Source organism: Adiantum capillus-veneris, chromosome 4 (assembly GCF_014529385.1).
Source record: "Adiantum capillus-veneris isolate H3 chromosome 4, ASM1452938v2, whole genome shotgun sequence".
NCBI lineage: Eukaryota > Viridiplantae > Streptophyta > Polypodiopsida > Polypodiales > Pteridaceae > Adiantum > Adiantum capillus-veneris.
This window is the reverse complement of record NC_140934.1, coordinates 164,239,920-164,263,426: the sequence shown is the minus strand read 5'-3', so window position 1 is coordinate 164,263,426 and position 23,507 is coordinate 164,239,920. Positions and strand designations below refer to the sequence as shown.

At 45.5% G+C, this 23,507-nt stretch overlaps 1 protein-coding gene across 2 annotated transcripts in view; it reads left to right on the top strand.

Annotated features, from left to right (window-relative positions):
• Positions 1–22,834, top strand: part of LOC147460297 (uncharacterized) — a 55,058-nt gene extending 32,224 nt beyond the window's left edge. For both annotated transcript variants that reach the window (XM_086511380.1, XM_086511381.1), the window contains exons 7-11: positions 19,452–19,583; positions 19,662–19,716; positions 19,892–19,992; positions 20,516–20,584; positions 20,699–22,834. In XM_086511380.1, the coding sequence (XP_086367506.1) occupies positions 19,452–19,583; positions 19,662–19,716; positions 19,892–19,992; positions 20,516–20,584; positions 20,699–22,648 (2,307 nt within the window). In that variant the 3' untranslated portion in view covers positions 22,649–22,834. The remainder of the gene's footprint in view (positions 1–19,451; positions 19,584–19,661; positions 19,717–19,891; positions 19,993–20,515; positions 20,585–20,698) is intronic.
• The last annotated feature ends 673 nt before the right edge of the window (positions 22,835–23,507 follow it).

Below are 23,507 nucleotides of genomic sequence, written 5' to 3'. Positions count from 1 at the left end.
CAGTGTGTGTGCAGAGAGGGGAGGCGAAGGCCAGTAGGAGAGGAAGCGCTAGCAGAAGAGAGAGGGCTCACGTTTTTGGGGAAAACTCAATAAGTGAGTTTTGGGTTTTCCCACTTTTATTATAAGTGACCTTTAAAAAATGTGTCCAGGTTCATATTGAACTTGGACGAAGTATAAAAATGTACAAAAAGGGGTTATTTAGGCCTTTAACCGAACACCTACTGTTCGAACAAGACTCAAGAAGAAGAGTTAAGAGTGGCAACTCTCGGAGTTGATGGCAAGAGGATTCATACGCCCTAGTGTAAGTCCTTTGTTTTGGCGATATGATTGGCATGTGTGTGTTTATCTTTCTTGTTGATATTCTCATTTTCTCTGTATCGTGGGATTAACATGAAAAGTATGTAGAATTTAGTCCGTTTGAATGAGTGTCATTTCTTAGCTGTACATTGCAGCTAAGAAATCTGAGTTGTTTCTCACTGAAGTTACTTATTTGGGTTATATCATTTCTGCAGAAGGTGTCAAGCTCGATCCCGCGAAGGTAGAATAGGTTCATAATTGGGATTTGCCCAAAACTGCATATGATGTGCGTTCTTTTTTTGGGTTATGTCAAGCATATAGTTCGCACATAGAGAATTTTGCATGCATTGCCGCACCCAGGAAAGATGTTTTGAAAGGGGTGAAAGCTCGCCGACAGTGCGTGGTTTTGCCTGAGGCAGCCATTGAGGCTTTTGCAGCTCTCAAGGTTGCGGTGATAGAAGCGTCGTGTCTCATCCTTGCCTCTTGTGACGCTGCATTTCTCAGTCGGAAGTTAAATTGTTAGGTGCAACGGAATGATTGTTTGCGCTTTGCTCAAGATGAGTGCTCCGAACTGTGCTCAAGGTTCCTTTTGTTCTTATCGAAGGTAGAGCCTTCCGTTCTTAATGAGAGAATGCTATGATCACAAAAAAACTGAATGGACACGGTGCTTGCAAGTGTATGAGACTGAGAGATAGAGAGAAGAGAGATACGACACCAGAGACGTTGTAAAACCCTCCTTCGAAGGCCCCACTCTCGTCGGCGAGAGTGGTCTACTTATGATTGCACAAAGTGGTACAATGGGTATGCAATGGACTGATGCAACTTGGGACTATGCCGATGACGACGACGACCTTAGGGCTGAAATTTGTGGTCTTCTCTCTACTGAATTTCGGGGCTGTTTTGGTGGCTGAAAATCTCTGTTTTGGCTTAGTTTTTATGGCTGAAAATCAAAACGCTGCTGCAAGTGAAAAACGCTAGCAAAAACGCTAGGCTGTCTGGGAAGTTCCGGTGATGGTAAACTGGAAAACGCTAGGGGATCTCGTGCTGCTGCTAGCGATTTGCAAACGCCAGGGCTTGGAGGACTGTGGGCGATGTCAACTGAAAACGCTAGGTTGAGTATCTCTGGCGAGGATGGAGACCAAAAACGCTAGGGGTACTGCTGGTGTTCTGCTGAGAAGGTGCCTGTTGAGCATGTGCTCTTGTTGCCTCTTCTGCCAGAAAGTGCTAACTTGGGTTTGCTTATATATTAACTTAGCAAAATTGCCCTACCTACTTTTGTTGGAAAGTCACTTAAATTAATAAGTGAAAAATGTCAAAAATAGTAAAAATAGGCTAAATGCACTGGAAAATTTCCCTAATTGATTCTAATGGATTCTGATGGAAATGCTGTGTGCAATCAGAGGATATGCATCTATACTCAATGACTGGGCATGCACGGTCTACGATTAGACTCTCAAAAGTGCCAGATCACTTTTAATCTAGACTGACTGGACTGACTGAACCCTGATCATGCTGTAGCTTGTCCACGGACACATAGGGTTGGATTTGTCACTTGACGTCCCCTCCTTTTCAAAGTGAGGTATTGTTACCGAACTGTATGGCGTCAAGGGAGATGGCCAACAGCATCCGGAATCCTGGAATGGACTCTTCGCCGGCCCACTCTGACGTGTGGGTCGTGCGGTACTTGAACTTCATAAAGGTCTGCAATGCTTGCTTCTTTGGGCCGCGTCGAAAGCGACACAAAGTCTTCTGAGGCTCCTCAATGCGTCATCTTCGTCGAGAGTCATGCTTCTTTCTTCTTCAAGAATCTCCATGGCTGAAAATTCTTGAAACCATTTCCAACACAAAACCATGAACATACGTATTCCATGTAAAGTGATTGGAAAAAATCTTGGCTTCGCTAAAGACTGTTTGCAATGTAGATGAACATAGAGACGGAGTGACAAACCGTTCACCACACACACGAGATCTAATCTTTCTCGTATGATCTAGAGCAATCAACTGTGGCAAAACACAATAGAAGTGCCCATGCTTGGCACTCATACTTTCATGTGCTCTTTCTATAACTGTGTCATGCCAAGGAAGAGACATGGAATGTGACTTCCTTACATACATACTTTTCAGCTTTTCATGAACAATCCGCATACATTCGTGCTCATTCATGAGAGAGACGTGCTCAACATACAATATGTCATGCCTAGGAAAAGGGATCACATAAAGATGCTGACTAAAATAGAGGAAACGATCACGAATGAAACACTCGAACAATGTGTGTATCAATCATGCGAACACATAATACGTCCTGTGAGGGTTCTTGAAACCTAGGCATGAGAGCCAAGATCGGTTCTTCCTGAATGATCGAATCGTCCTGTGTGGGTTCTTTGGACCTCCATTCGAAAGCCAAGATCGGTTCTTCGTGATTGATCAAATCTACAACGAGGTTAGCTTCGCTAGAAAAAGCATCCACTAACACATCATCCTTGTGAACAATCACATCATCTTTATGCAACTCATTATGCTTGTGAGAAATCACACTTGATCATGCAAATCATCATGCATGTCATTGGCATCCAAATCATCATGCTTAGCAATATCATTCAAATCATCATGCTTATCTTTGTCATTCAAATCATTATCATGCTTCACACAATCATGCAAATCTTGTGTAGCATGCTTTGGAGAAGAAGAGACTGAGAGAGTCTCCTTTTTCCGAATATTTTCAATCTTGTCCTGCATATTAGCAACGAGAGATGGAGAATGAGCAATGTCCTCTTGATGAATGACAATAGGAGAATCACTGTCGGCATTGAGAGTTATAGTGTTAGCCGCAAATTTCATGAGAGCGTTATTATCACGAAACCATCGAATGCCCAAAATCATATCACATCCTGAGAGAGGAGAAACAACAAATCTTCTAGTGAAGGCAGTCTGTTGAATTGCAAACAACAACACATCAAGGCTCTCCTCCGTGATGAGAGTGTCCATACCGGGACGAAAGCCAGAGACCTCGATAGGAGATCTCGGACTAACTTCGGGGTGGGCTCTCTCAACAAGAGAGGAACTAATCACATCATGCATACTACCTGGGTCAAATAATATGACAAAATGGTGCCCCGACCTACGACCATAACATTTAATGAGAGAATCATCAATGGGAGGGTCCTGAGAAACTTGGGGCACACTCGTGTTATCATTAATTGCATTGACAAAGGAAGTGGGTTCTGTGGATTCTTTAGATTCATTCGATTTAAGCTTAGGACATGTTCTTTTTATGTGACCCTTAATGTGACAATGAAAACAACGACCTTCCTTAGAATAAGTGCTTTGCTCTTCCGACGTGATGTATCCTCCTATAATTCCTTGTGCTACCTTTTCATTTGGAGTAAGCTTAGGTTTAGCAATTGTGTTCGTCTTACCCTTAGATTCATTGGAAGAATTCTTTTCTGAGAGACTGTTGGAAGATTGGTTAGAAGAGTTACCATTCTTACCATTCTTACCGTTCTGAGGGTTCTGAGAAGTCTGCGAGGTACTTGTGGAAGTCTTGTTCTCCTTAGGCTTTCCCTTCTTGTGCTTCATCTCCTGTGCGAGAGTAATCGCTACTGCCTTGTTGAGATCGATTGGATTGAGTACCTCGACATCGTACTTGATATACTCGTCCGATCCAAAGAGAAAAGCCTCTTTGCGCTCATCATCCGATTTTCGTAATTGAGTATCTAACTGCAAAACATGATTAAAAAAAGACATAACCGGCATACCATTTTGCTTGAGAGCGTGCCAATCGTCCTTCAATCGTGCAAGGTATTGAGGTGGCATAAACCGCGCCTTGAGCTTGTCTTGGAAATCAGCCCAATCGAAGGAAAGGGACGTGAATCCGTCGGCTTCCTCTAGGTGCGCGGCTAGCTGTGTCTCTTGCCATGCGCGGTACCAATTTATGGCATCACCGGCAAGGTACATAGCTGTCGTCAAAACTTTGCTATTTCCTGTCTTCTTAGTTGTCGCAAAATAAGCATTAAATTGATGCAACCAAGAATGAATAACCGTAGCATCCATCTTATCGTCATACTTACTGAAAGTCAACTTCTCTGTGACTGGATGGTTGGAATCCGAGTCGTGGCTTGCATCACTTGAGGAACTCCCACGATCTTTGGGTGGTTCGGTCTTCTAGGCTAGCACTTGTCGAAGCAATTCTTGAGTACGTAGCTCTCTTTGAGCGGCACGCTCGGCCTCCCTTTTTGCTTTTCGGTCATTTCTTTCATCGCGCTCGCGTTCGAAAGCAAGGCGATTGGTTTCTTGTTGTGCCAACGCAACTCGATTCGCTTCTTGTTGTTGTATTGCATTTCTTTCATTTCGTTCCATCGTAATGCGAGTCGCTTCTTGTTGTGCCAGCATCATGTCCATCATTGACTTGACCATCATCTCCATAGGAGTTAGTATAACTCGTGGCGTAGATAGCGGAGGGGGAGGGTCGAAAGAATCTCCTGATGGGGAAAAATCTTTGCCACCTCTCTCATGCTTATCACCTGTATGCGAACTATCCATTCCGCTTCGGGTGACGACCATACTCTATGATCTTTGGTTCTTAAGTTCACGAGGAACTTGGGTTCTTGAGGGTCTTGAGGTTCTTGAGTTCTTGGGGTCTTGAGGATCTGGAGGTTCTTGACGTTCTTGAGGTTCTTGAGGTTTCTTTCGCTTGCAAATCGCGTTGGAGAGGATCTTCTCTTCACCCGAGTTCTACTCCTTTCTGCGGGCGCACCCCTTGGCGGCCTTGCGCTCACACCAAGGTTGCTTTTTCCCACCTCACGTCGATTGGCCGGCCGCTAAGTGCACGGACCGCTCTCAATGAGTGAAAAGAGACACAAGGGGAGGCTGGACAAGCCCTTCTTTCTTGGGATTCCTGTCACTCTTCAACAAAACACGATTAGGAATCAACATGCCCAAGCGAACTTGGGTTCGTGCGACCTCAACAAGCCAAAAAAATTCTTGTGGTTCTTTCCTTGAGTGATACAAAACACTGCCAAAGCTCTGATACCAATGTTGGGTGCAGCGGAATGATTGTTTGCGCTTTGCTCAAGATGAGTGCTCCGAACTGTGCTTAAGGTTCCTTTTGTTCTTATCGAAGGTAGAGCCTTCCGTTCTTAATGAGAGAATGCTATGATCACAAACAAAGTGAACGGACACGGTGCGTGCAAGTGTATGAGATTGAGAGATAGACAGAAGAGAGATACGACACCAGAGACGTTGTAAAACCCTCCTCCGAAGTAGACCACTCTCGTCGGCGAGAGTGGTCTACTTATGATTGCACAATGTGGTACAATGCGTATGCAATGGACTGATGTAACTTGGGACTATGCCGATGACGACGACGACCTTAGGGCTGAAATTTGTGGTCTTCTATCTACTGAATTTCGGCGCTGTTTTGGTGGCTGAAAATCTCTGTTTTGGCTGCGTTTTTATGGCTGAAAATATAAATGCTGCTGCAAGTGAAAAACGCTAGCAAAAACGCTAGGCTGTATGGGAAGTTCCGGCGATGGCAAACTGGAAAACGCTAGGGGATCTGGTACTGCTGCTAGCGATCTGCAATCTTTCTACTGCTGTCCAAAAATGCTATGGGCTGAAATCTATGACTAGTCAAAAAACGCTGATTCTGGGAGTGTATTCGTAGCATAGTTACATGGGACGGCGGGTCGGGGTCGGGGTCGGCGTCGGGACGGCAAAAGTCAGGAAACGGGGACGGCGGTCGGAACGACAAAAAAAAAAGAGAGTTTTTTTGGCATTTTTTGACCTACACACATGCCACACACATAGAGCATCACTTTGACCATAAATTTACACTAAATAGACCAAAGAACACGAGGCATATAGGCTGAAATGTGCTAATAAACCATCGATGATCGATCGATACAAAATGAGAAGTGCATGCCACAAGGGCTCGAGAGTCAAAAAGCCTAAAGGACTTAGGACAAGCCTGAGGCCTCAAGGATAACAAAAAGTACAAAGGGCTATGTAGTAGGTAGAGTCGTAGACTCAAGAGTCTAGACTCGAGAGTCGAGTGATCAATGATCATCAAACTCAAGAAGTGCTCGTCTGCTGAATCTCCACATCGTCGTCGTAGTCGAGGTCGTTAGCAACGTATGAGGGCTCCGGCTCGGGAGGCTCACATTGAGGCTCGAAATCCTCCTCTAGCTCCTCCAAAAGAGTATTGGCCATAGATGGATTCTCTTGTGCCATCTCCCACTCAGTGAAAGGATCTGCCTTGTGTGTGACGCTCTTGGCAAGCATGCGCAAGTTAGCGCTCACAAACACCAAATCATTGGCCCTCTGAACCCCAAGGCGATTCCTCTTCTTAGAGGCAATGTGGCTGTACACACTCCATAGTTGCTCCAAGCAACTAGTGGTACATGCTTGGCTAAGGACACGAACAGCCAAGCGCTGCAAATGTGGGCCATCTCCTCCATAGTCCTCCCACCACAAAACCGAGCCAATCTTGTTGCGATCAAGCTGTGCATCTACACATCCATAGGAGCCCTTCTTTTGCCTGTAGTTGAGTAGCTCGTCTCTAATCTTGTGCCTAATGTCACTGCTAGGCTCAAGGCGCTCCAATGCAAGCCGCCATCCTTTGCTCACCTCCTTGTCGGTCTCTTGACGCCTTCCTTGAAACTCAGGGTCAAGCACATAAGCTGCCGCATGAAGTGGAGAGTAGTATCCATTCCACCTCGACTCACAAGCCATGAATCTCCGCATACTGAACAGGGTTAGGCACAAGCTTCTCAAGTGCCTCTATCATCCGATCCATGGCTTCGTAGACTTTGCCAATGCATGGCTGCAAGCCATCCACCACTCGAAGTAGGTGTAGAATAGGCTTGACCATGGCGTCAAGAGTCTTCACCTCCTCCCACCAAGCGGCGTCGTCGGCCCATTCTCGGCATTTCAATCCTACTGCTGATGTAGACTCCGGCATGGCCTGGAACTCATCACTGAGAAAGAGGCCCCTTAAGGCTCCGCCACATGTAGACAAGCGGCCTAGCATAAGCCAATTGAATGCAAATCTTGTCTCTGAATATTTGAGCAAAGACAAGTGGCTCCTCTTTGAGAATTCATGGCGCACTTTTTGATGGTTGAGCACAAAGGAGACAATTCGAGAGGCGTCACCAATGGTGGGTGAAATCCATGACAAGTTCCCTATGTCCTTGAGGAGGTTATTGAGGCAATGCGCCATGCAAAATGTGACATGGATGCTGGGATACATGCCCTCAATGATAGCTCCGGCTGCCCTATTTGACGCCTCTCCATCTGCAACCATACAAAGGACATTCTCCGGGCCGGTGATCTCTATGGTGCTTGTCCACTCCGCAGCAAGCATCTCGGTGGCCTTGCCACTATCAGATGTATCATGTGACTCCACAAAGTACATCTCCCCCCGAGAGTAGGCCACCACCCCGTGGATGGATTGCTTGCGGGTGTCGCTCCATCCATCTACAAGAAGAGAGACGCACTTTGTTTGAACCATCCGATCTCTTGTATGGACATAGCTTGCACGTCCATGGTCTTGCACCGCCACCTTTGCCACGCGAGCTAAAGTCGACTTCATCCCACCACGACCACGTTTGCACGGCGGGCCTCCTTCGAGAAGAAGCCGCTTGAGAAGTGGAGTTGGCTTGAGATGACATGATAGTGGAGAGACTCGAGAGAGTAGAGCTTAGAAGTTAGAAGGGTTAGAGGAGAGCTTGTGTGGAGAGAGTAAAGGAGAGCTTCAAAGTGGGTAGAAGAGGGAGAGGAGAGCTTCAAAGTTCAAACTTGAGCCTTGAGCTTGAGGGAAATGGAATGAGCTTGAGCCTTGAGCTTGAGGGAAATGGAATGAGCATTGAGCATTGAGACTATGAGTATTAAGAGGCCCAAGGGAGCCTTTTATAGCCTCCCAAGGGCCAAGGCTTAAAAAATATGGCAGTTGGGGCTGCACAGAGCCGTTGCAAACGGTCAAAAACGGCCATTTTTTTGAATCCGTTCCCGGTCTGTCCCCCCTGCGACCCGCCCGCCCGGCCCGTTTTCCGTCCGTCCCTCGGCGTTCCCAGCCGTTATCGGCCCGGTTACGGCCGTCCCCCGGCCCTAGGGCCCGTCCCCCCCGTCCTCTGTAACTATGATTCGTAGGTCTTTGTCGCTGAAATTCTGCAGGTTTAGAGCTGAAAAGTGAGGTTTCTTTATGCTGAAAACTGATGGTCTTTCTGGGCTGAATTTGCAACTATTTCATTGCTGAAAATCGCTGCCTTGCTGTGGGTGTATCTGCTGAAAACACTAGTCATGGGCTGCTGTTGTCAAAAACGCTAGCTTGCCTGCTGGCGATGCTTGTCTGCTGGTGCAAAAACGCTATGCAGAGAGACTTGCTGGCGATGGTGTGTTGATGCAAAACGCTAGGCTGGTGGAGTTTCCAAAAACGCTAGTGGAAGGGATCTGATGGCATGGTCTTTTTGCTTGGAGGAAATCCACCAAGGGTCTTGTTGAGAAGTTGCCTGCTGAGCTTGGCTCCTGTTGCGTCTTCTGCCATTTAGTGCTAACTTTGGTTTGCTTATATATTTTCTTACCCAAATTGCCCTACGTGCTTTTGCTGGAGAGTCACTTAAATTAATAAGTGAAAAATGTCAAAAATAGGTAAAATAGGCTAAATGCACTAGAAAATTCCCCTGATGGATTCTGATGGGAATATTGATGATCAAGCTGTGTGCAACCAGAGGATATGCATCTACACTACGTGACTGGGCATGCACGATCTATGAATAGACTCACAAAAGTGCCAGATCACTTCTAATCTAGACTGACTGGATTGACTGAACCCTGATCATGCTGTAGCTTGTCCACGGACACATAGGGTTGAATGTGTCACGTGACATCTCCTCCTTTTCAAAGTGAGGTACTGGTACCGAACTGTATGGCGTCGAGGGAGATCGCCAATAGCATCCAGAATCTTGGAAGGGACTCTTCGCCGGCCCACTCTGATGTGTGGGTCGTGCGGTACTTGAATTTTATAAAGGTCTGCAACGCTTGCTTCTTTGGGCCGCGCCGAAAGCGACACAAAGTCTTCTATGGCTCCTTGGATGCTTTAACTTCGTTGATAGTCATGCTTCTTTCTTCTTCAAGAATCTCCATGGCTGAAAATTCCTGCAACCACTTCCAACACAAAACTATGAACATACCTATTCCATGTAAAGTGAGTGGAAAAAATCGTGTCTTCCTCAAAGACTGTGCATGCAATGTAGATGAACATAGAGACGGAGTGACAAACCATTCACCACACACATGCAAACAATGAGATCGAATCTTTCTCGTATGATCTAGAGCAATCAACTGTGGCAAAACACAATGGAAGTGCCCATGCTTGGTGCTCATACTTTCATGTGCTCTTTCTATAACTGTGTCATGCCAAGGAAGAGACATGGAATTTGACTTCTTTACATACATACTTTTCAGCTTTTCATGAATAATCCGCATACATTCGCGCTCATTCACGAGTGAATCGTGCCCAACGTACAATGTGTCATGCCTAGGAAAAGGGATCACATAAAGATGCTGACTAAAATACAGGAAACGATCACGAATGAAAGACTTGAACAATGCTTGCGTATCAATCATGCGAACACATAATACTTCCTGTAATGGTTCTTGGGACCTAGGCTCGAGAGCCAAGATCGGTTCTTCCTGAATGATCGAATCGTCCTGTGGGGGTTCTTTGGACCTCGACTCGAAAGCCAAGATCGGTTCTTCGTGATTGATCGAATCTGCAATGAGGTTAGCTTCGCTAGAAAAAGTATCCACTAACACATCATCCTTGTGAACAATCACATCATCTTCATACAACTCATCATGCTTGTGAGAAATCACATCTTGATCATGCAAATGATCATGCTTGTGAGAAATCACATCTTGATCATGCAAATCATCATGCTTATCATCGTCATTCAAATCATCATGCAAATCATTGTCAAGCAAATCATCATCATTCTTCACACAATCATGCAAATCGTGTGTATCATGCTTTGGAGAAGTAGAGACTGAGAGAGTCTCCATCTCCTGAATCTCTTGCATCTGTGCCGGCACTGGAGAAAAGAGTCTCAAGAACTCTTGCATTTATCAGTCGCGCTGTTCTTGTCTTGCCTTTCTTTCTGCTTCTCTTTCTGCTTTGTCTTCTGCGTGTCTGCGTTTCATTTCTGCCATTCTTGCTGCATTTCTTGCTTCGCGTTCTAAATTCTGTTCCAGAGCCATCAGCTCCAACTCCTCCATAGGAGTTAGTGCAATCGTTGTCGTAGATGGGGAAGGGTCAGAAAAACCTCCTGGTGGAGAAAATTCTTCTTCGCCTCTCTTATGCTCATCACCTCCAAGCAAAGTATCCATTCTGCTTCGAGTGATTGCCATCCATTGAAGTCGTGGGTTCTTGTGGTCTTGGGTTCTGAAGTTCACGAGGAACTTGGGTTCTTGGGTCTTGAGGTTCTTGAGGTTTTCTTTCGCTTGCAATCTGTGTTTGAGAAGGATCTTCTCTTCACCCGAGTTTTACTCCTTTCCGCGGGCGCATCCCTTGGCGGCCTTGCGTTCACACCAAGGTTGCTTTTTCCCACCTCACGTCGATTGGCCGGCCGCTAAGTGCACAGTCCGCTCTCAATGAGTGAAAAGAGACACAAGGGGAGGATGGACAAGCCTCTCTTTCTTGGGATCATAGTAACAGGGAATGGCCGCTTTCAGGTCTCTGCTCTCCGTTCCCGTTCTAAGTTCCCGTTCCAAATCTCCGTTCCGTGTTTCAAACGTGAGTACCTGTAACAGAGAATGGCGTTTTATGGTAGTTGTCGTTCCGCGTTCCGCGTTCCCGGTTTTGGATTCCCGTTCCTGGTAACTATGCTTGGGATTCGTGTCACTCTTCAAAAATACGATTAGGAATCGACATGCCCAAGCAAACTTGGGTTCGTGCGACCACAACAAGCAAAAAAAAATTCTTTTGATTCTTGTGGTTCTTTCCTTGAGTGATACAGAACATTGCCAAAGCTCTAATACCAATGTTAGGTGCAGCGGAATGAATGTTTGCGCTTTGCTCAAGATGAGTGCTTCGAACTGTGCTCAGGGTTCCTTTTGTTCTTATGGAAGGGAGAGCCTTCCGTTCTTAATGAGAGAATGCTATGATCACAAACAAAGTGAATGGAGACTGTGCGTGCAAGTGTATGAGACTGAGAGATAGAGAGAGAAGAGAATACGACACCAGAGACGTAAAACCCTCCTCCGAAGGCCCCACTCTTGTCGGCGAGAGTGGTCTACTTATGATTGCACAATCTGGTACAAACGGTATGCATGTGACTGATGCAAGTCTCGGCTATGTTGACGACGACGACGGGGATGACGAGGCCGACACTAGGGCTGAAATCTGCAATCTTTCTACTGCTGTCCAAAAACGCTATGTGCTGAAATCTGCGACTAGCCAAAAAACGCTGATTCTGGGACTGTTTTCATAGGTCTTTGTCGCTGAAATTCTGCAGGTTTAGAGCTGAAAACTGAGGTTTCTTTAGGCTGAAAACTGATGGTCTTTCCGGGCTGAATCTGCTACGCTTCGAGGGTTGAATCTGCAACTATTTCATTGCTGAAAATCGCTGCCTTGCCGTGGGTGTATCTGCTGAAAATGCTAGTCATGGGCTGCTGAAAACTGAGGTTTCTTTAGGCTGAAAACTGATGGTCTTTTCGGGCTGAATCTGTTACTCTTTGAGGGTTGAATCTGCAACTATTTCATTGCTGAAAATCGCTGCCTTGCCGTGGGTGTATCTGTTGAAAATGCTAGTCATGGGCTGCTGTTGTCAAAAAACGCTAGCTTGTCTGCCGGCGATGATGCTGGTGCAAAAACGCTATGCAGAGAGACTTGCTGGCGATGGTGTGTTGATGCAAAACGCCAGGCTGGTGCAGTTTCCAAAAACGTTAGTGGAAGGGATCTGATGGCGATGGTCTTCTTGCTTGGAGGAAATCCGCCAAGGGTCCTGTTGAGAAGTTGCCTGAAACCGGCCCGTGGGGCGGTAGGCGTTGGCTTTCACCCGAAATTCTTTACTTTAGACACACAGAGTATTTTGCGAAGGTAACCTGTAACGGGGAATTAACACCTAAGTACACACATGGCTCGGAAGCTAGAATGCTCCGAGTAGACGCCGACAACATGTAGGCCCCAAAATTGGCGCCCCTTTCGGTATTTCTTTATTCTTTGAGAGGGTAAATTACAAAGTAAGGTCTTGGGAATCCTTTACCAGTATCACACTAGATACTACCTGATTTGGCCAAATTTCGGCAGCATAACAACCCCAAAACTTGTGCGAAATCAATTCCCCTGCTGGATCTCACTTGCACTAGCATAAACCCTCTGATTCTTGCCCAAAAATAGTAAATTCAGCTCGCTGTATTTACTGGTTTTTGCCTTGTTTCCAGCCCTAAACAGTCCCGAACTGTTCTCTGTCAGTGGGGCATGATTCCCAAAGGTTTTGGCATCTGTATGGTTGAAAAACAGGCATTTTTCTGTGCATACACAACGCTGAATTTGCACCTGTACGGTGAGGTTATGACCTCACTGGTGCTTGCTTTGGAGTAGCAGCTAGCTACCCCTGTTCCTCCTCAAGGAGGCTCTTGCCTCAGCACAAAAGCATGAACCCACACAGCTATACATCAGTCAAATGAAGAGCCCTCTTGTGGAGCATCACATAACTGCACGTAGGGGAGAGAGAGAGTAGTGTGTAGCGTGCAGGGCATCACTCCTAGCACCACACTGTACATAGAGAGGAAAGCAAGCACTCCATAGCTCTTAACCTGTGATGATAGGTTCTCAATGAAGCATCCCCCCAGCATAAATCGAGCGCCCCCTCTATTGCCCTTGACCTGTAATGCATCTGTGAACAAATAGATGCAAAAAGGGAAAGTTTTCCATGGTTGCCAAAACCTGCGTATCGCTGAAAACGCAGCAAAACAACCCTGTAAACACGCATCTGATGCCTTCCAATGCTGAAAATGAGCTCCTATGTCCGAGGTAAAGTCATGGGAAGCTCAAAAATGGACAGAAATGGCTGAAAATCACAGTTATCAACCTCCAAAATTGCTCCAAAAAGTCAATTACGAGTTTCGTTCTCCCAAACTTCGTAAATTGACCAAAAAGTGCCACTTGGCACTCATACATGCAATTTCTCGGCATTGGGCTTCCTGCTTAAAAATCTCTCAACTCGTGCATCAATTGACTTTGTAGCATAGTAATAAAATGTTCCCCTTGTCATTCTGAAGCTAATGACGCGAACAAATTTCACGGCGCAAAATAGCAGTTCCCTAAATTTTAGGAAATGATTCCGTTGGGCTCCCATTGGTCTTCTGATCGTCTATCCTCATTGGGACCGCATCCAAAAGTGCAATGTTGCCCAACTGTCGGATACTTTCTGTTTGTGATCCCACCTTGACTTTATGCCTTTATTGAGTTCACTTCCTAGTATCCACCAACTTGCTAAGTGCGACGGAGGGACCTACATGATCTTGAACTGAGCCTAGACATCCTTTGACTTTACGAGTTCCAGTGCCGACCAACTTCCCGTTTGCGGGTGAAACTACCGTTGACATTGGCCATACAATGTCCGTCTATTTGCAACTTCAAAAAGAGGGTCTCAAAAATTAAACTAAAATCATTGGATAGAAACCAGCAATTAAGGTTAGCAGTTGCCACGTCCTCGTGACATACCCCCCTCTTGAAATCGCAAACGTCCTCGATTGCATACCATAAATACATGCCATAGATGATCTTGTGTGGTATTTATCATCGCATGTATTCGCAAGAAAGACTGTCAAAACATATGTACAAATGACTTAATGAGACCTTCATACTTTTGTCAAATTGTACACTTCTGTTGCACTGAATCCATGAGTACATTTGATGTGCTAGCTCTATCACTAGCTCTATCATTACCCCTCCTCTGCAGACATTGGGTTGGGGCATACGTAGGCTGTAACCCAAAGGCCTCAAGGTAAAGCTGCAATACATTTGGTGACTCTGACAGTTCATGCTCTTCCATCCACTTTGCATCCATAGGTGGATAGTTCTTGAACTTCACCACATAGCATCTTGCAACCCGTCCCTTAACTTTTACGTGTGCAAAAGGCTCTTGCCTCTGCAAACGAGCATAATTCCACAACACTGTAGCGTACCACCCTCGACCAAGTAAGCTCAACTTTCAAGATGATTTACCGATGCGTCAAAGAATCCAAGCAATCGCCTCAGAGAATCGGCAAGCTGTGTGTAACTTGGCAGACCCACATCACTCATGCAGGAGATCTAGTGGCCAATCTACCACCGTGAGACCTCTCCCTATCTCATCTTGGTTCATACTTGCAAACCCTAAAAACGCAGCAAAAAATTAGCCCTAATTTGACTACTTTTGGTAGGGCAAACATGCGGAATTTCCTGTCTGTCCTGTGAAGAGGAACCCTCTTCCCTTGTCCTGTCAGCCATAGTGTAATTCCAAGTTTCTGTACTCTGTGTCTTTACCCAAAACAACCGAGGCTCACTTCTTGAGGAAAAAGTGATTCTGTCCCGACAATGGAACCATGAAACCAGCCCATGGGACGGTAGGCGTTGGCTTTCACCCGAAATTCTTTACTTTAGACACACACAGAGTATTTTGCGAAGGTAACCTGTAACGGGGAATTAACACCTAACTACACACACGGCTCGGAAGCTAGAATGCTCCGAGCAGACGCCGATAACTTGTAGGCCCCAAAATTGGCGCTTTCTTTATTCTTTGAGAGGGTAAATTACGAAGTAAGGTCCTGGGAATCCTTTACCTGTATCACACTAGATACTACCGGATTTGGCCAAATTTCGGGAGCATAACAACCCCAAAACTTGCGCGAAATCAATTCCCCTGCTGGATCTCACTTGCACTGGCATAAACCCTTTGATTCTTGCCCAAAAACAGTAAATTCAGCTCGCTGTATTTACTGATTTTTGCCCTGTTTCCAGCCCTAAACAGTCCCCGAACTGTTCTCTGTCAGTGGGGCATGATTCCCAAAGCTTCTGGTGTCCGTATGGCTGAAAAACAGTCAATTTTCTGCACATACACAACGCTGAATTTGCACCTGTACGGTGAGGTTATGACCCTCACCGGTGCCTGCTTTGGAGTAGCAGCTAGCTACCCATGTTCCTGCTCAAGGAGGCTCTTGCCTCAACGCAAAAGCATGAACCCACACAACTATACATCAGTCAAATGAAGAGCCCTCTTGTGGGGCCTCACATAACTGCACGTAGGGGAGAGAGAGAGTAGTGTGTAGCGTGCAGGGCATCACTCCTAGCACCACACTGTACATAGAGAGGAAAGCAAGCACTCCATAGCTCTTAACCTGTGATGATAGGTTCTCAATGAAGCATCCCCCCAGCATAAATCGAGCGCCCCCTCTACTGCCCTTGACCTGTAATGCATCTGTGAACAAATAGATGCAAAAAGGGGAAGTTTTCCATGGTTGCCAAAACCTGCGTATCGCTGAAAACGCAGCAAAACAACCCTGTAAACACGCATATGATGCCTTCCAATGCTGAAAATGAGCTCCTATGTCCTAGGTAAAGTCATGGGAAGTGAAAATCAAAGTTATCAACCTCCAAAACTGCTCCAAAAAGTCAATTACGAGTTCTGTTCTCCCAAACTTGGTAAATTGACCAAAAAGTGCCACTTGGCACTCATACATGCAATTTCCCCGCATTGGGCTTCTTGCTTAAAAATCTCTCAATTGGTACATCAATTCACTTTGCAACAGAGTAATAAAATGTTCCCCTTGTCATTTTGAAGCTAATGACGCGAACAGATTTCACAGCCCAAAATAGCAGCTCCCTAAATTTTAGGAAATGATTCCGTTGGGCTCCCATTGGTCTTCTGACCGTCTATCCTCATTGGGACCACATCCAAAAGTGCAATGTGGCCCAATTGATGGATACTTTCTGTTGGTGATTCCACCTTGACTTTATGTCGTTATTGAGTTCACTTTCTAGTATCCACTAACTTGCTAAGTGCGACGGGGGGGGACCTACATGATCTTGAACTGAGCCTAGACATCCTTTTACTTTACGAGTTCCAGTGCCGACCAACTTCCCGTCTGCGGGTGAAACTACCGTTCACATTGGCCATACAATGTCCGACCATTTGCAACTTCAAAAAGAGGGTCTCAAAAATTAAACTAAAATCATTGGAAAGAAACCAACAACTAAGGTTAGGAGTTGCTACGTCCTCGTGACATTGCCTGCTGAGCTCGGCTCCTGTTGCCTCTTCTGCCATTTAGTGCTAACTTTGGTTTGCTTATATATTTTCTTACCCAAATTGCTCTACCTACTTTTGTTGGAAAGTCACTTAAATTAATAAGTGAAAAATGCCAAAAATAGGTAAAATAGGCTAAATGCATTGGAAAATTCCCTTGATGGATTCTGATGGGAATACTGATGATCAAGCTGCGTGCAACAAGAGGATATGCATCTACACTACGTGACTGGGCATGCACGGTCTACGAATAGACTCACAAAAGTGCCAGGTCACTTCTAATCTAGACTGACTGGACTGATTGAACCTTGATCATGCTGTAGCTTGTCCAGGGACACATAGGGTTGGATGTGTCACGTGACAAGATCAATGAGGTTTCTATGAAATTATAATTGCCTAACTCATGGTCGATGCACAACGTTTTCCATGTTTCTTGGTTGAAAGTGTTTCAAGGTACATCTCCAAAGGACATTTTCGAAGAAGAAGAACCAGAGATTATCGATGAAGCCAAAGTCATGGAACCGGAGCAAATCTTGTTGCATCGATTTTGCCATGGCTCAAAGAAGCAAGTGTGACAGTACTTTTTGAAGTTCAAGGATCGAGGAACCCCGACGCAGTGTTGGTTGATGAAGAAATTTTCAGAGATTATCTAGAGTTGCTGGCAGACTACAAGGAAGCCACGCAGCTCAGTACGAGTACCTCACTTTAGAAAGTAGGGGATGTCACGTGCACATCTAACCCTATGGTCATGTGGACAAGCTATCTTAGGTCTAGGGTTCAGGTCAGCCTAGGAAATGTTCTGGCACCTTTGTGAGCTTGCGAGTAGGCCGTGCATGTCCAGGCACTTAGAGTAGTTGCATATCCTCTGATTGCATACCCAGTACCACCCAACATATGCATTATCCAAGCAGAAGGTCCAAATTCCGGCCGTTTTTGGGGTAGAACATTTTACAGGAATTTTGGCACTTCATTATTTATTTGCACCAATTTCCAGGGTCCTGGGGCTGTAGGAGTGACTGCTGGACCAAGCTTGTAGTAGGTATATAAGCAGAGAGGGGGCGCCCATTTCCAACAGAAGAGGCAGCAGAAGAAGTTCCAGCAATTTGCAGTGTACCTTCTCAGCAAGACCGGGAGAGAGCCGTAGCATTTTCAGCCAACAAGATCAACCTGGCGTTTTCTGTAGCAGATCAGCCCTAGCGTTTCCTTGCATTTTCAGTTGCAGATCAGGCCTAGCGTTTTGCAGTTTCCCGGCGCCAGCTCAGCCAAGTCAATTAGCGTTTTCAGTTTTCAGCCCTTAGCCATTGCAGATTCAGCCCCTAGCTTCGCATATCTCACCTACCCTCAGGAGATCCTCACCGCATCGTCGAGTCAGCCAGCTTTATAGTTGCAGCCCCCCGTTTTCAGATTTCAGCATCTGCGTTTCCAGCAAATTGTCGTCGAGTCGTCGTCATCCTCGCCGACACAGTGTCAATGTTCAGCAAAAAGTCAGCGTTTTCCAGATTTCAGCATTTCAGCCCTAGGGTATTCAGTTTTCAGCCCGTCCTCGTCGTCGTCATCATGTCGACATCGTCGGCAAGTCCATTGCATCCAGACCATTGTACCATATTTGTGCAATCTATAGCATGGACCTCTCTCGCCATAGAGAGGGGGGCCCTTTGAGGAGGGTTTGAGAACCGTCTGGTGTCTTATTCTTCTTTCGCTCTTTCTCTCAGCCTCAACACTTTCACTCACAGTAGCATTCACTGTGTTATTGATCACTGCACCCTCTCTCTAAAGGAACGGAAGGCTCTCACCTTCGTAAGTAAGAGGAACCCTTGAGCATAGTTCGGAGCACTCATCTTGAGCAATATCAACATTCACTTCCACGGCACCTTACATCCATTGCTTCCATTTTTCTTGTTGCCCACTCTCCAAGCTCTTGTGTGCATCGGCTCATTAACCCCCATCAAAGTCATGAGCTCTTTTAATTTTTCGTCCACATTATCTTTATCTTTAAACCCGCAAATTCTCACATGTAAAGAGCGCATACGTCTTCTTTGCTCCTCTTCTATTGTTAGGTTAATAATGGTGGGGCGTGAATGTTGTTTCCTTGCCTTTTCCTTTCTTTGCAACCTCGATCCATTTCTCCGCCTCATCCGCTTTCTGTTGAGTTTTTGGAATAACATCTACCCAATAAGTCGTCATTTCTTTGTGCTGCTCTTCCCCCTCTTTGATGACCCGCACCTACTCTTTAATCGTGTTGAGTTCCTCTAAGAGAGAGAGAGAGAGAGAGAGAGAGAGAGAGAGAGAGAGAGAGAGTTTTTCACAAAAAGGTCAAACTGGCCAATGCGAAGAACTTGCTTACACCGTCCACATGGCTGTGCGCGCGTGCGAGAGAGAGAGGGGGAGAGAAAAAGGTGAAACTGACCAATGCGACGAACTCGTTTACACCAACTGTCCATGTTGCTGTGTGTGTGAGAGAGAGAGAGAGGGAGAGAGGGAGAGAGCTAATTCAACCACAACAATGCTATACTCTATAATTAGGGGATCGTTTGCAGTAATTAATTCCACATTTTCGAGGTGTCATTCTTGCTCCTAGTCTTTTGTGAGCTATGGGCTGCAAGGGTGCTTTCTGGAGAACAACTCAGATGGCACTGTGGTCTGAAATACATGAGTCACCATAGGTAGGAAACATTGCTACATAGTACCTCTGTTGGTAATGCTGAAGGGTACAGTCTTTCTGTTGTGAAAGACGAAAAGTCCCATCACTGTTTGGGATTTTGTTATCATGTTTTATTAGTTTTAATTTGATGTACTGAAAAGCTAGGGTATTATCCTTTTTCTGGTTATAAATGATAATGATGTCTCGACTAATTTTCGTTATTTTCCAAGCAGTCACTGCCTTATCGGCATGGAAAAGATAACGATGGGACTTCCGAGGAATTGCATGTTCACGTTGCGTCAGAAACTTGGGAGAAAGTGGATGCAGCCGTTGCTATAATTGAACCACTGCTAATTCCTGTTGATGTGAGTTCAAGATTATGAGTTTTGTCATGACAATGTGTCGCTTTTATGGAAGCTCACATGTTGGTGACATATTTTCAGGAGGACAGGAATATATACAAAATGAAGCAACTTCGAGAGCTTGCAGAAATGAATGGTTAGTTTCTACTTCTCTTTGTTTTATAATCCAATTCATTTTATTGAGCACGATCAAATGTTTATCCTCTGCCCTTTTCATGTGTTGATAGTTACCTTTGAGCTTACTTCATAAAATATCGAATTTAGCCTCATTATTTATCACAGAATGAAATCTCTTAGTTTTGGATGCACAGGTACTGTAAGGGATTTTATACGAATTTGCACGCTCTGTGGTGAAGAAGGGCACAGAGAGTGGCAGTGTCCCAAGGACAAGCTCCAACTATTTCAAGCAAAGGTGGGTTGCTTTTGAAAACCGTCGGTATTACGACGTTTTTTTTGGTTGTGTTTATACACTTAACATTTCACTGTCTGGCCTGTTTTTCGATGTAGGCCCTTCCTTTCGACCTGAAATTGGACTGCATGTGCATTTTTCCTAGGTCAATCTGTTTTTTGTGCACCTTCTCCATATTCCCCGCACATTCATTGTGTACACTTAATCACCATCTTCTACCAGCATCTTGGCTTCATTATTGCTACTTCTTCCTAACTCTAATTAGTGGCAACCCCTGTAGAGAGGTGCCAAGGGTTCAAGTGGTCACTAGCAGGTCACAAGTCAGCAGTGCAATACGTATTTTATGAGTGCACTCATCTTTGAATGTTTTGTCTCTCATCGTTATCTATGAAAAGACTGATTTTTTCTTTCATTTTGGGCTTTCAGAACTCTGAAAGACTGTTTTTTTCAGTTTCTGTCTCTGTCATCTTCTGAGTTATTACACACATGCGACCTTATGGATCTTACTCATTCTCTCAATTTACAGGTCATATGCAGGCTCTGTGGTGATGCCAGCCATCCAACCATGGACTGCCCATTGAAGCTTTCAGGACAGGTTGGTTTGTTTGTAACACCCCTCCCCCCCTTCATCTTTTTCTGTTTCCTTTCTGCTGGCTTCCCTCTAAGTTGAACAGAGAGTAGAAAAACCTCACGCAATGTTTTTTCGCAGGGAAAGGCAATTGATAAGGAGTATCTCAATTTTCTGGAGGAACTGGGTGTTGGTTTGGGTGGAATTGATCCACCAGCAAAGTCTGATGTGGACAATCCCTCAAATAGTCCTGCTGCTGATACATCACAGCCTATGCTATTGACCGCATCCGGTGCCTTGCCTATGCCGGCAAAGTGGATGGATGGCTTTAATGACTTTAATCGTAGAATGGTTGCTGGTGGTAGTGAAAATGGAGGCTTTCCAAGATTACCATTTCCGTTTCCTTTCCCTCCCCCTGGTCCTCAGGCATTGAGGTTTCTCGCTCCTTTCCTGAATCCAGCATTTATGGAAGCATTTAAAGGTAGGCCTGTGCCACCACCAATACAGATGATGGCATTTATGTTTTCAGCTTTAAGAGGAAGGTTTCCTTGTCCTCCGTTTGGTTTTAGGCCTGATATGATGAGACCACCCATGCCTCCATCATCAGCACCACAGGGTCCTCCATCTATGCCAGCTGGTTTCCCTACATCAGGACAGTGTCAGACAGCAGATTCGGTTACAGAAACAACAGCAGAAAACAACTTTGGAGGGTTTCCACCTTCAAGTGGCACAACAAATGAATCGGAGCAGCAGGGAAATAATTTTGTATCGTCTGTGACCTCTTCTGTGGAGGTACCTAGGTTTCCTTCACCTGTTCCAAATAGCACTCTTTCTGTGGAAACTAAGCCAAGAAGCCCGCCAGTACCGACATTCTCATCTGTTATACCCACCAGTGCAGAACTGCCACCTTCGGGGTATCCCATCCTTCCTGTGGCTCCTTCACCTACATTACCCTCAGTCAGGCCCTTGCCATCTATTAGGCCTGTTATTCCTCCCGTCCTACAACCTCCCTCGTTTACGCCTATGGGAGGTCCTGGTTTTGCCTCGACCGTTGTACCTCCTTTGGGAGCTGGAGCCAGCAAGATATCCAGCTTGGACTCGCAGTCTGTCCCTACGCAGACAAGGAATAGCTGGAGCGAAGGCCAGTCTTCATCAACTTCAGAATTTGAAAAGCCAGCTCCAGAGTTGCCTCCTGTGGTTCTCTCAAAACCAAGCACCTTAGCTCCATTACCCCGAATGGACAGTCCGCATTCATTCAATTTCGGGGGGAGCCGTTCGCATGTTTCTGGGTTGGACTGTCCCTTGTTTCCTCATCCTCCAAGTACTCCCATGAATCTGGGATCCTACCCTCCAAGGTCAGTACCTTTCGGTGCATCAACATTTCCACCGAGCTTTGCCTCCAATCCACCGAGCTTTGCCTCCAATCCATTGCAACCTTTCCCCAGCCAAATTGGAATGACCAATGATATGCTGCTAAAGAGCTCCCCAGTGAGTTACCCGGATTCAAATTTTGGAGCCTCTCATTTTCAACCAGTTGGTTCTTTCAATGCTGCTCCGCCAGTTGACGACTACAGGTCTTTCACGCCATTGAGCCAACGCTTGAATTCAGGTTTGTCAGTATCTGCAGCTTCTATGGCGCATTCTGTGCATGCCTATCACCAGGGTTCCACTTTCCCATCTTCAGAAACACCTTATTCTAGGACACGTGTGCCTTCACATGCAGCTTCAGCAGACTTCAATATGAATGCAAACTACACATGTGTTGATGCATATCAACCTGGAAGTAGAGGGTTGTATGCTGCTTCTTTAGATCCAGGATCTAGAGGCACCGCCTCGGAGGCCTTTGACAGGGATTACAAATATGAACCATCTATTCCACCGCACATGCTACAGCAGAACTTGAGGTCACCTTGGACCACCGACTTGCTTAGCAGAACCAGACCCGCAGCAGAGCAGACATGGGGACAACAAGAAATGGGTGGAGGAGGTGGTTGGCTAAATTCAAAGCCTCAAATTGCAGGGTCAAGGCCTTCGTCCCAGGAGGCAGATCCTGAGTATGAGAAATTAATGTCCTCTGTTGGGGTCTTGTAAGAACATGGTGAAGGTGGAGAAGATGAGGTGGCTTTATGACTTGAGTTTACACACAGGAATATATGAAGAAAATGCCAGGCCCTTTTTCTCAGTTCAAGTGCTTGAAGGGTTGTACATTACATGTTCCTTGTTGTTGTGGTAAAAGCAGGGCATTGATTTAATGTTTGGATGTGTGATTCAGTTGAAGTGGTGGTTGCGGTAGGTGTTTTCTTTGCATCACAACAAGTAGAGTAAGTTGCCTTCCCTTTTAGCAACGACTTGCAACATTGAATAGAGCAAGTTGGATGTGTTTTTAGTCGTGTGTTACCATGGCCTCTCAGTGGCCATCGCCTTTTGAATGTGTATACCTCGAAGGATAGCGCTTTGGTAAACTCAGTGAAATGCCGTGTTTCAAGATGGAGGTCCATATTTAGAGCTTTTCGGTTGAAAAAAAATGGTTGAATGTCCGGAGCTAAGTGTCAATAGTTTTAACTCCCGCAGGCTAGTAATGGGTGATGTTTTCAATTTCAATGGTGGTTTCTCTGAGTTTGCCAGCAGATAATATTATTTTGGTGTTTTTGGACTACTGAAAAATTAAAGCGGGCGAGCCTTGCATCCTGCACTCGTGTTCTTGCTTTTATCCTGTGCGATAGCTTGCTGGTAGTGATAGCTTGGTGGTAGTGTGTCCATTTCTCATCTGACCCAATTGCACATTCTAATTTTTGGTTGTCTTGCTGTAAGTCACAAAAGCGCTTTGGACACTTCAATTTTTCATAATGTCGCCATTTTATTGAATGGGATTTGAGGAATATTCCTTCTTGGTGTAAAACACGCAATGCATACTTCCGTTGTTTTCAACGTGGAATAGAGATTCACCTAC